We start from the raw sequence: 12,809 nt of genomic DNA, 5'->3' as shown, positions 1-12,809 counted from the left end.
GATGAAGTGCAACTTCCTTTTTATAATCCAAGCAGGACTTCTTTTGGATGAACTTCACTGTTCAAATAGAAAGAGCTATGTAAATCATGTCTTAAGTCCAGCTTCTCACTTCTACAGCTGTGTTTGTGCCCTAAGACCAAGAATCGCTTGACACACTTAAGGTCCTTTCTAAGAGTGCGGACATAACTGGCACAACAACAGAGAAATACTGGGACGGCCTTGAGTTCTCAAAATCACAAAGGCCAGACACACATGCAACATTGAACACTGCTACTTCTACAGCTCCAGCATGTGGGGTTTAATTGAGGGAATAACTTCAGCATAATGTCCTGAACTGCCTCCCAGGCTCCTTCTGACAAATATGGTCTTTCTACAGGAATTTTACTCTTTGGCTTCACCACATATAACAGCCATTAAATCAGTAAGTATGGAATGAGAATTCCATGTAAGGGTTTAATAATTACTGCAGCATGAGCAATACGTTTTAGAAAAAACAATAAGGACATACTTATAGTCCCTCTGAAACTGTACTTGTAAAATTCTCTTTTGTGTGCTTTATCATTGCAGAGGTATTTGAAAAAGTGATTCAGTAGATCAATTACATTCCAGTTGCACATTACAGCTAAGTCACATCTCCAGAAACTTAAAAACTACATGAAAGAAGATTAGTAGTAAACATATCAAAACACTCTGGATGCATGTAAAGAGCAATGACTTTAAAATTACTCATGTCATTGTATATACCACTTTATTAGGCTTAATGGTCCCTGTAAAAGGCTTTGCAGTGCAGATTACAGATCATTTTCTTTCTTCAGGTTATCACAAGTAAGGACACTAAGGAGAACTAGTTTTATAAGTGCGTCTCTGGCTAAGTAAACAGTCTACTGTGACAATGTTTCCATGTAATAAATTTGATCACAAAGGTACAAACACATAAATTGATAATTTATGCACAAATATCAGAAGTTTTGCTTCCAGAAGTTTCTTACCAGAAGACGCAACTGCTTCCTCATCTTGGTCATGGTTCTCATGCCACTGCATCGTTCGGTAGTAACTGAGCATGACTTCCCAGAGGGCTTTGCAGAGGTCAGCCAGGCATGGAATGTAGCTGTCTGATGTAATGTGCTACAGTAAAATGAAACAACACTCTCAAACTTCAAAATTGTGTTCATTTTTTGCAGCAGCAACACAAACTACACAAAATCCTCCATATTAATACAGCTGAGGTGCTTGATACATATCAGTTTCATTTTCCAATGTACTTGAGAGGTGCTGAATTCCTGATTTTAGCCAATTAATCAAATTATATCCAAAAGTGCAAAGTTCATTTTTTAGCATCTTTTTTTTCCTTTTTTCAGTTGGCCCATATGTTAAACCCATCTTACATTTATGGAATAGTAAGGCAGATAAAGAAGCAAAGCCAGGAAGTCTAATGATCAGCACATCTCATTATGAGAGGGATGCAGCCAACCTGTGACATGCAGAATGCAGACACTGCATCATTTCAATGATACAGATTCTTGCTCTTCAGTGGTACATAGAAGCCACCCTGGCTAGTACCCCATTAGGTTGAATGATGTATAAAAAGTAGTTTAAAAACAAACAAACAAACAAACTTAGATGGCAGCTGCTCTACCTTCCTGAACCACCCTGCTCCAAAGAGCCAACTGTAATTTAAGACATTCTTAGGTGAAGAGTACGAATTTTATCAGAGCAAGAGATACATAGCAGAAATAATAAAGATGAGATTGACAAGAAAAGGGATGACTTTGAAAAGGGGTCTTGCTGGATAAAACTGTAAAATATATTGTTCATCTGAGTGGCAATGCTACATCACCTTTTGTCTCACTTACTGTGAAGAAACAGTCTCAGAGCTTATAAACAAGGGTGAAGTCCAGCTGCACAGATGTGATTTTAATTACATTGTTATTTAAAGTTTCGCAGAGAAGTCTGGAAATTAGCACTTCCAACTCACACTGCTCTAGAAAATAGATCATGCTTTCCAATTACTGTGTCAGTGCCCACAGTCAATTTCTGCAAGGCTAACTAGCCTAGTTACTGTGTGCCTGCTAACCCAAAAACCTATATCCATGATGATACAAAAGCTTTGGCATTAGTTAAAAGAAAACTCTTCAAAAATATGAACAACTTCTGTAACAGTGATATCAACATAACCACCAAAATAATCAACTATGGATTCTATAGAGACCAAACTCTTAAGAAAAGCAATCAATTCCCTCTGACCTGCATCCTCATCCATTGATCTCACTGAGGCTTTCGAAACACTCTGTATCCTTCCCAAGAAATGAAATAACACTGATAATCTTCAATACGTTTGTTGGAGAATAAACATTACACTGGACAGATTTCTTCGCAAATGCAGATGCATGACTTATACTCCTTCTATTTTTCAGCTTTCAAGTAAAACAAGAAAATTGAAAACTACACATCTTTATTTTCTATTTAATCATGTTCTCTTGTTTCCCAAGCTCACATAATGTTCCTGGCAGTAGAACACACTCAAGATACATTCTCCTACTTTCTGCTTATGATTAAGAACTCACAGAAACTGCCCTTCAGCATTAACAGATGTCAATAGCAAAAGCATCCAGAGGCTTCATGTTAATAATTATGTCCTTTCATTATGCTTGCTTGTTTCTTTTTAAACTCAGCTATTATCCTGGTGCTGTTCCCTACCAAACTAGAGCTGCTTCAAGGACACAAATTAGGCCTCCTGGACATACCGACAAAAAAAAAGTCACGTTCTTCGTACATAAAAAGATGCAACGATTGAGAAAACTGCTTTTTTTCTACAACACCCTTTAATTGAAGAGTTGATAGACATTATTGACTGAATTATTGAGACATTTTTATCTCAGATACTACAGGCCTTTGCTAACAATTGAAAAAAACAGGGTCATAAGTTTATCATTCAAATAAGTTGTCCTGCCAATTCAACTACTGATTCAGCCATTTTCTCTGCCAACTCATCAGGAAATGCTACTTTTACTGTATTTCAGGGTGTGTAGTAGCTATAAAATCTAAACTTTGCTTACACATATCACCATATTTGAAGACATATTGGCCTCTGGGTGGCCAGAAAGAAAGGATCACTTACAAAATACCAAGATAATTCCAATTAGACTAAGAAAGCAAACAACTGAATTTCTTTCAACTTATACTAGAATAAAGAATATCAAAAAGAAAATGAAGCAGCCAAACTCTGCTCTGCTCCAGTAGTACTCAAAAAGAGAAAGGATGTAAAAGCTAGAGTATGGCATATTGCTAAGAAAAGAAGCACTCAACAAGGAAACAGTGACTCTGAGTGCACAGGTATGTAACTTATATCAATGCTTAAGAATTTCTGAAAACATTATACTGTTAAAAAACTCACATTATTATAATACTCAGTATCTGAAGAAACAAACAAAAGAAAAAAAGCCACCACAGCCCCCACTACCCATATAAAACAGAAATAAGCTAAGCGAGTTCATTTTGACAGATTTTTAGAAACACGTAAGAGGAAATCTGCCCAAAAACGAATACTTCAATTTTATATGATTTCCATTGTTTAATTAGAGGAAGAACTCCATAACCACTTATATGTTAAGAGCATCCTGGCTTAATAGCACAGACAGCCTGAAGAGGGTTCTCACTAGAACTAAAGATAAAAGAGATCATATTTGAATCTTAAACAAGTTATTCCCCAAAGACAGAATGCCAAAGATAAATATCTGCTCGTGGTTTTTTCCTGCAGGAAGTTAGAAATTTAATTGGTACGATAGCTCAGCTTATTCAGCACTGATTTCACAAATGCACTGCAACAGGTAACAACCAACACTGAACAGCATGGTTTGTAACAGAGCAAAATTTCTCATCTGCAGGCTGCCCCTAAACACCTAATTGTTACCAAGAGAGTAATGAAAAATATAAAAAGTAAATTTCAAGCAACACATTTAGTCCCAAAATTTCAGTAGCTTCCTTTATACAGACTGTCAGATTCCAGCTATTGCAGGCTCACATAACTTAAGCATCATTTCATTAAGGTTTTGCATAAGTAAAACCAAACAGAAATAACAAGGTAATAATTTTGTAGCCATGCAGTTAAAGTCACTCTCTTCCTGTTGTATTTCCAAGTATCTGCAAGATCCCTCCACACTGTAAAGAGTAAGGATCAACAGCAGCACACAACCTGTATTTTAGAAGCTGTCAGAGGCAGCTCAGTAGTACTGTTTGTGAGTGTAAATAAATGCAATTAGTATCACCAGCATTAGCAAAGAATGAGCACTAAACTGAAGGGCATATAGAAGCATAAAGAAAAAAAATTGGGAGAAAAGTGCATTACAAACCAAGAAATTATAATAAAACCACACTCTGAAGACTTATAGCAGAAGGATGAAAGGGCTGCAGTCCAGTGAACAGAGATCAGGGTTTGCTGGCTTTCTTCAGCTAGACTTCATCTCAGTGAAGTGCAAATAACACCCATCCGGAACCTTACTCATTCTCTTCATTAATACTCATGTCATTTATTCCCAACAAATTAATTTTTCATATCACACTTTCATTTATATGAAGGCCCTTCGATTATATAAGCTTTTTAAGTCAAAGAGGCACTTCTTTAAGATGAAATGGTTTTCAATGCAGATGTGTTGTTTACTAGGAAGCTACATGATCCCAGGACATACGAGAAGTCAAATGTCAAAAAATCTTCTTATAACTGTGTTTTAATTTAATAAATTGCAACTGATGCGGTGGGTCCTTGAGTTGATGAAGTGTGATGAGGATTTAGTCTGTGACTGAAACAAACACCCTAAAGAACATTCAAGATAGAAGCAATTTCAAATTTTAAATCAACGTTAGAATCACCTAAAATATCTCACATTCTTTCTTCCCATCACTGAAGTTTAAGAAAATTTCTCAGGGGTACAACAGTAAAATCGAAAGTGAAAAAATTTAAGAGTGAACTAAAAATGCTGCTCAAAATACAGCAATTAATTCTAACATTTAAAAAATATATAGATATCAAGAAATTCACCTACTATTTATACTAGAAAAAAATATATGGTTATACCCAGTCCATGATGTCCCTATCATCATGCTTTTGCATCTCAGTGTAACAGTTCTCTATCTTGATAACAAAAATGCAGTGAAACTGATACAAAGTCAATAGAGAAGACTCCAATTAAGTTAGCACCTTTACAAGAACTCTTAGTGCAATGTAATACTATAGAAATGGTTAATACTACCTAAATGCACTTGAAAAAAGTTCAAAGTTAATAATGACTCTGATTACTAGCATATTCTACTGAAGACATGCACGTTTTGACATGTTGGTCTTCCGTTTGTATCCTGTGATTTACTTTATAATAATTTAGATGGAGTGCACAGTAACTCCAAAGTATTAAGATTTAGTGCAATCAAAATAACCATTAAGTTGTGAAGAGGGTTAGGGTTAGGGTTGCATTAAGAAACTATAGCAGCTGCAGTTATTTTGATAACTGAGTCCCTACTGACATAAGGTACACTTACAACAGTGGAAATATTCAGATTAAAAACCATACACATATATTCAAGAATCACATACTGTACAAAGGTCTTTGTACTGTAACTTCTGAAACTTGGTATCTGTGTTTCCTGCACACAGCTCCACATATCCAAGGACTACTTGAAACACGGTGTTGTGAATGGCTTGGGTGAAGTGCATATGTAACTGGTCCATTGCTGTCTGAAAGAAATGGAGTAACATAAAATCAAATAGTACAATTCAATTTGTCATCTCCCATACTCCTTTAACCATCACCTTTCAACATAAGTCTTTTTCAGTACTAAACACAACAGACTGTAAGCATGGCTTTTAATCTTTCTCTCAAAAATACCTAACATAGGACTTGGTAATATTACAATATAGTAACATAAAAAAGTACAGGTATTACGAGTAAAATCAGTTTCCTCTGCCATTCTCCCTCTATCATTCACTTTTTTTTTACATTAACACTAGTAAATATTAATTGTACACCTATATAATATAGTTAATTATAGAATTTACTCATTCATTCATTTACTCTCTCAATCACTGATAATGTGTCAAAAAGAAACGAATTGAGATCTGGGCGCTTGATCCCCCTGGAAACACTTCCAACTAAAAGAAAAGTATTTCCTTTGCAATTATTAAAACCAAAACCACAATTACAGAGTCTTCAATCCATCCCCTTGCCAAACTGAAGAACGTAAAGTAGAATTAAGTGTTACAGAAAGGCATATACATCATATCAATAAATTTCCTAATAAAACTCCTCTTTGCAACAGGAAAAAAAAGACATATGTTTGAAAAACATTACTTTTTCCTGAAAAAGAGATAACAGCACATGTACTAGGACTAATGAGTGCTTAACATATTAATTTTGCCATAATCATGCCTCAGTTTCAGGTCAGGACATTTCCTGAGTTTTTGTGTTGTTAATAACATTAACAACATAACATTAGTCCATTAGTCCATCATGTTTAGCAATAAGAGCTGGGGAAATAAGAAGGAAGAGGGAAACATTCAGAGTGATGAAGTTTGTCTTGACAAGACACTGTCACACATGATGGAGCCCTGCTCTCCAGCGAATGGCTGAACACCTGCCTCCCCATGGGAAGTGGTGAATGAACTCCTCGTTTTGCTTTGACTGCGTGTGCAGCTTTTGCTCTCCCTATTAAACTGTCTTTATCTCAGCCCACTAGTTTTCTCACTTTTATCCTTCCAATTCTGTCCCCATTCCACCAAGGGGAGTGGCTGTGTGGGGCTTAGCTGCTAGCTAGCATTAAACCACAGCAATGAGGAAAATAGATTTTCATCACAGTACTCAAAATTCCATACTGTAACATAACTGTTCTTTATCCCTTACTCAGAAGATGAGCACTAACCTGTGTTTTTCCAAGCAGCCTGTAAGCCTGCTGAACCTTTGTATAATGACTGATATCAAAGTTCTTGCATATTTTGGAAAGCGCTATGTCCAATTGTTCCTATATAAATGAAAGAAAAAACATGGTAAATGCTAAATAAAAACAAGCTAAGTAATACATTATTTAAACAATAGCAAGTGAGGAAGATGTTTATTTAAACAGTTTTTTTAAACAGATAATGACATTTGTGAAGTAGCCAAGATTGTACCAGATTATTCTGAGATGCTTAAATGTTACTTCTTGAGCATAAGTACTTCAATCCTAGTACTTAAGAGGTTAAATACTAATTCTTACCTCTATTTGTTCCAAGGTGTCTTGCAGTTTTGAATTTAATTCACTATTAATGAAAGAAAAAATGTTTAAAATAAAATTACTGATTATATTAATACTTCAGACCAAGTTCCTTGTTTCCAAAAACATATTTTCCTGCTACTGAACCAAAATAATTTATCATAAATCATTATGCTGCTGTTACTCTGTTAGACTAGCACCATCACACCACTGTTACTACTAAAAGGCATCTCCTACAGGCATATGCAGTATTCCTAATGCCTCAAAATACAGTATTTATTGCAGCAGCACATTATCCTACGCTTACAATACAACAGTGTTAAGAGGGCCCAGATAAGGCCACATCCTGCTAGAATTTAACCAAGTATTCAAAAACATTCACAAGAAACTAATGCTTTAAATGTTTTGGCTTGGCTCTGTGTTCTACAGCAGAACATACCCAGAAAAGTCAAGGCTGTCAAGTCTTTGCAAACTATAGTAACTTTTCTTTGTTGCTCAGCAACCTGTTACAGAAATGTTATAAAAGAACTTGAGCTTACACAACTCTCAGAAAAATTTTTAAAGACTGTTATTTCTCTTCTCTAAGCTATACTTACTAAAAAAAGATTAAAAAAAATAGCTCCCCAAGAGACACTCCTTAGGACAAAGAAAGGCACCACTGCGCCTTTGTAACAATCAGCTTTAAAAATTTTAGAACACCGTACAGAAATGAAAGACAGAAAACATGATTACCATGTTTTTGCTTAGAAGGGTCAAAGCAATAAAGAAATAGGCAGGATATTCTCTTCAAGCATGGAAATCACAGTTTTCATGAAATAATCACCATACACGATTTTACAACTACTTCCTTCTGTGCTCTGATCTCCTCCTAAGGAGCCTATGTTACTCATCAGAAGACAGATTCTAGCGTTCCTACTTAGTTCTCTACATTTAAATGATTACACACATCACCCTCCTTTTTTGGTTCCATTAGATAAACTGGATACAACACCCTTCAAAGAAAGGCTTAAGTAGGAAAAAAACATATGAGAAAGACCTGGCATTAACCACTAGAGAAGCCAGTATTTCCTTATTGTTTTTGCACATGCAACAAGCCTTCAAACAGAAAAGCCTCCATACGAATGTGATGTTATTGCATCTCCTGCTGGAGTTTATGAATATTTCCTGCTTATCTTTCTTCTGTTTTTAAAGCTAAGGAAACATCAAGTCTCTCTAAGTTAGGAAATGCTGATATTGGATTAGTTCCAGTTCTGAAAGCAATTTCTTCATGTCAGCATGAGACTCTGCACTTGCTAATTTCATTGCCAAGATTCAGGGTGAGTTACCCTCCAGAAGCCATCCTCCTGTATGTAAATTAATTCCAGAATATAAACTTGCTGATTAAAAAATCAGCTCAGGTATCCCTAGGCTGCATGTTGTAGCACTTTTACAATTCAGTCTTAGTTGAAACTACCTGCCAACACATTACAACAGTTTCAAAACAATGACATATCCAAACATAGATTATATACTGTTATGATTGTGAAGACTGGCTAGTAGCAGCACAGGAAGAGGAGAATCTACAGCAGATGTTTATGCTTTTACAATTGCCTTGGTTTTACTTTTCTAAGAAGAAAATAACATTTCAATCAAACCTTCTTTAGAGAATGAGAATTAGTCACTGGTTTATATTGTTTACAAAAAATCACACAGAAGCTGAAATCTGCACGATGTCACTTTACCTTATACAACTGTAGTGTTTGAAGGTGCTGGCAGCTTTCTGGCATTCTAAACAGAGCTGAATAGCTCCTGGATAATCTTCTTCCTTAGGATAAAATACAGTTGAAAAATCATTTGAATCAACAGTACAACACTCATTTTTGGTTGCATGCTTATGTATTAACATTAAGAATAAAATATTTTGCCTCATGTCTCCACAGTAAAGTTAAAGAGTGAGGATCTACTGTAAAAATGTGCAAATAGTGTATAATCAGAAGCAGACATTAGCACATCTGAAAACACTACCTATTACATTACCTTATGCAAATAACTTGCTGTATTGTTTCCTTTTGTATTTATAAAAAACACATCAGAAAGTTTTTATTACAAAACAATTCACATCTTCCTAGTTAACTTTCAAACCTTTAATACAGTATGATCTATTCATGAGCCTGGAAAGAGGTAAGTTCAGACACTGGCGGGCTTAGGTTACAAAACCTAAAAAGAAACAAGGAAGACACTCCTAACATTATGCCCAAATAAACATTGTTTAAATTGACACATTCCATAGCTTATTAGAAATTACTTTAATTACAGCTGGCTCACACAAGGCCTCATGACAAAAACCCCACATTTTAGAATAAAAATATGGACCCATTGCCCTAATTTATAAAAAAGAATATCGAAGAGGTAGACAGATGAATCAGAAGTATATGAAGATGCCTGGACAAAAACAAAAAAAGAACATAGGTGCAAAAATATAAAACCCCAGGATCTTGCCAATTGAACATGGGCAGTGCCTTGGGTATACCTACTTTTTTGTACTCTATTAGACATGAGACCAGAAAGAGTCTTGGAGAAAGGAAAACCCTCTTCAATAGCTAAGAGCTTCCCTTTTTTGTCATAATTACATCAGTTGTATTACGTGCTTTAGAGAGCTCAAATGCAAAGCTCTTACTGGAATTTCAGTCATTTATTAAAGAGTAGAAAAGGAAGGGCAATTTATATTCAGCTATTATCATAAAGGGGTTTCTGAAATGAATGATTTTAACAGCAGTGTTCTAATGCAGTCAAGTTTAACTGAAAAAAAACACAAAAACCCCCGAATATATTACCTATTAGATGAAAACAGAACAGTAAAATGATTGCTGCATTTACAGGTGTTTGCATTGTTCTCCATTGGAAACTTGGTATTCGTTCCATTAAATCTATCAGAGCTCACACCAGAAAGCCTGCTTGCTTAAGATATGTTACTATTATATTCCAGGTGCAGCTCAGCCCTATAAGGTATTGTAGTTTCATTTCTGCCTTTTTCAATTGGGAACCCTTTCCAAATGCGCTTCTGTGAATGGCTACTAATAGTTCTCATGCGTATTCCATTACTAAATTCTTGGAGTAAAGACAAAAAATTGGACAATATCTGGGATAACTTATTGGGAGCAGACACTGAACACAGCTCTAAAATTGCACTTAGTCAGAAACAGCAGTTCCAACCCTCAAAAATCACTTGACAAATTATGATAATCAGATGTTAGGGCCTATGTGTGAATGCAACACCCACACCTCTGTCTCAAGACAACTCCTACTAATAGACAGTGAAGAGCTTATTTCCTGTGTGACAAAATAAGCACAGACATTAAAAGCTAATCATTGTGCACAGCTTACTGAGCAGAAGGCAACATTTATGCCACCTGAAAACAACTACATTCTTGTTTGGTAAAGAATAAGAAAGTTTGCTGACACAAGGTGATTTACTCTAGATGGAATTAAAGCATCTTAAAAGTTAAAACCATTAAGATTCAATTTCCAAATTTATTCACTAGAGATTATCATCATGACATTCCAACCAGTACTAGCTGTAAACACATGTACTATGATTAAAATATAGTTGTCAATAAAATTCTGAAGCTGTCTTTCATACAATTAATCACCTTAAGACAAGATCTTATTTTGCTCTGTGCAGTATCTGCTGCATTTTTAGGCAGTATATGTAACAGTATCAGAATTGTTACTGTCCTGACCTGCATGCTGCAATCTTTTCTACAAGTGACTATTAAAAAGCTAACTCAATGAATTAGGACAGAAGCTACTACACCTACAAATAAAATACTATTTTAGTAATAGTATAAAAATAATCTATAGTTCCTCTATACATTTATACAATAATATCCCAGTAGAAGTGTATGTGACACACCATACCAACAAATCAGCTAAATCTCACCTTCTTATTTTTCCCAAATATCAAACTAAGGCCAGAAAAGAAGTATAAGTTGAGGGCAGGGGGGAGTGAAGACTCCACAGCATTTTTACTCAACTAGCTCAAACCTCAGTGCCCAGATCTAAAGGCAGGATTGAGGTTTTGACAGAAAATACTCTCTCTTGACAGAGGGGCTATCTAATGTGATATAAACCTTTTGCATAACATTTAAAAAAATAATTATAATTTCATCCCATGCACACACATACCAATAGCCTGTTTATAGAGGAAGGAAAGGGACAAAATTAAGGTAACTGACAAAAACAGATTTAGAATAACTTCAAATTTTATCAGTCTGGCAGGGACTTACCTCCAACATCTCGCTCAAACGCACATCAGTTCTTTGCTAAAAAAAAAGAAAAAGAAACCAAAGTGTAATAACTACAGTGAAAATAAGAAAACTATTTGACTCTGAAAAAAATAACTGTACATACCAGTGTTTTTATTGTTCTCAGAGACTTCAGCAGTCCAATAAGCAACAGTCGTTTCCTCTGATTTGCAAGAAGGCCCAAACTAGTTTGTGTGAAGCCTTCCTTTGCTGTTTTCAGGTGTCTGCAAAAGTTACAAATTAACATAACCTTCAACAATTCATAAAATGGAACTTCTAATCAATTCTAACATGTCCATTAAAATATATGCTAGAAAATAGGATTGTCAGCATTGACAGAGAAAACTTAGAAAATTAGATGATATCAATGGATTACTAACAAGGTAAATCCTCCCTTCTGCATTTATCTGTGGATTAACGGTGTATTTCAAACACTTTCTGTTTTAAAGAAAACTCCCATTTGCAAAACTGAGAGCTGCAAGAGTTTGCCATTGTTTCAGTATCTTTAACTACTACTGCTAATAGAATTCAGCACATAAACTGGAAACATCACCAGCATCCAAACTTCCTGGGTTTACAGATTTCTTCTTAAATACTTTCCCCCCGCTTCAATCTCTGTAGTTAGTTAAGCAAGATACCTTCTTCCATCCGTGCAAATAACAGCTGCTAACTGAAGGCCAGCCTGCAATGATGTAACACGTTCAAGTTCCTACAGAGAGACAACAGGTTAAATAAATATACAAATTAAGGTTGCGCTACACATCAATTGAGACTAGTGATTAGTAGATTTTTCTTGCGATGTTATAATGACTTTGTTGAGTTATTGCATATATTATTTGTTTCATCATTTTATATACACTAAGCACTGCAATGTAACATTAATAAAAACCACCTTTTAAAATATAACTCTCTTTTGAGGATAGACATTTGAAATCTACTTTCATTTCAGTGGGATCCTCTACATTTATAAATTACACATTTAGCCTAAGACTCTCCACACTATTAGTGCATCACAACAGAATGATAAAAATTTCAGGGACAGAAGTACAAGATTTAATTAATATGCCAGAGAGCAGCAAAACAAAACAAAAAAAAATCATGTTTCACACAGCATTTTCTTGTTTAGAAGCACTTGTGTTCTACCAATTTAATAGACGTCACTTCATAATGAATGGTAATTGTTTCCTGTTGAATTTTAGCTGAAAACTCTTTAGCAGAGGTGACCTGAATTTAGCTTGACTTTGACTTAGTGAAGCGTGTAGTATAATCACAACTCCTTGTTTTACTGTA

General features: G+C 35.2%; 1 protein-coding gene across 1 annotated transcript in view; it reads right to left on the bottom strand.

Moving 5' to 3' along the window:
- VPS50 (VPS50 subunit of EARP/GARPII complex) overlaps nucleotides 1-12,809 on the bottom strand; it is a 70,550-nt gene that overhangs the window by 41,060 nt on the left and 16,681 nt on the right. Inside the window, exons 6-13 of the mRNA XM_071560709.1 lie at nucleotides 12,158-12,228; nucleotides 11,626-11,743; nucleotides 11,502-11,537; nucleotides 8,958-9,040; nucleotides 7,240-7,282; nucleotides 6,907-7,005; nucleotides 5,585-5,725; nucleotides 990-1,125 (exon numbers count right to left, since the gene is read on the bottom strand). Of these exons, the coding sequence (XP_071416810.1) occupies nucleotides 990-1,125; nucleotides 5,585-5,725; nucleotides 6,907-7,005; nucleotides 7,240-7,282; nucleotides 8,958-9,040; nucleotides 11,502-11,537; nucleotides 11,626-11,743; nucleotides 12,158-12,228 (727 nt within the window). The remainder of the gene's footprint in view (nucleotides 1-989; nucleotides 1,126-5,584; nucleotides 5,726-6,906; nucleotides 7,006-7,239; nucleotides 7,283-8,957; nucleotides 9,041-11,501; nucleotides 11,538-11,625; nucleotides 11,744-12,157; nucleotides 12,229-12,809) is intronic.

This window comes from Pithys albifrons, chromosome 7, assembly GCF_047495875.1.
Source record: "Pithys albifrons albifrons isolate INPA30051 chromosome 7, PitAlb_v1, whole genome shotgun sequence".
NCBI lineage: Eukaryota > Metazoa > Chordata > Aves > Passeriformes > Thamnophilidae > Pithys > Pithys albifrons.
The sequence above is the reverse complement of the archived record's forward strand: the minus strand, read 5'-3'. Positions and strand labels throughout refer to the sequence as shown.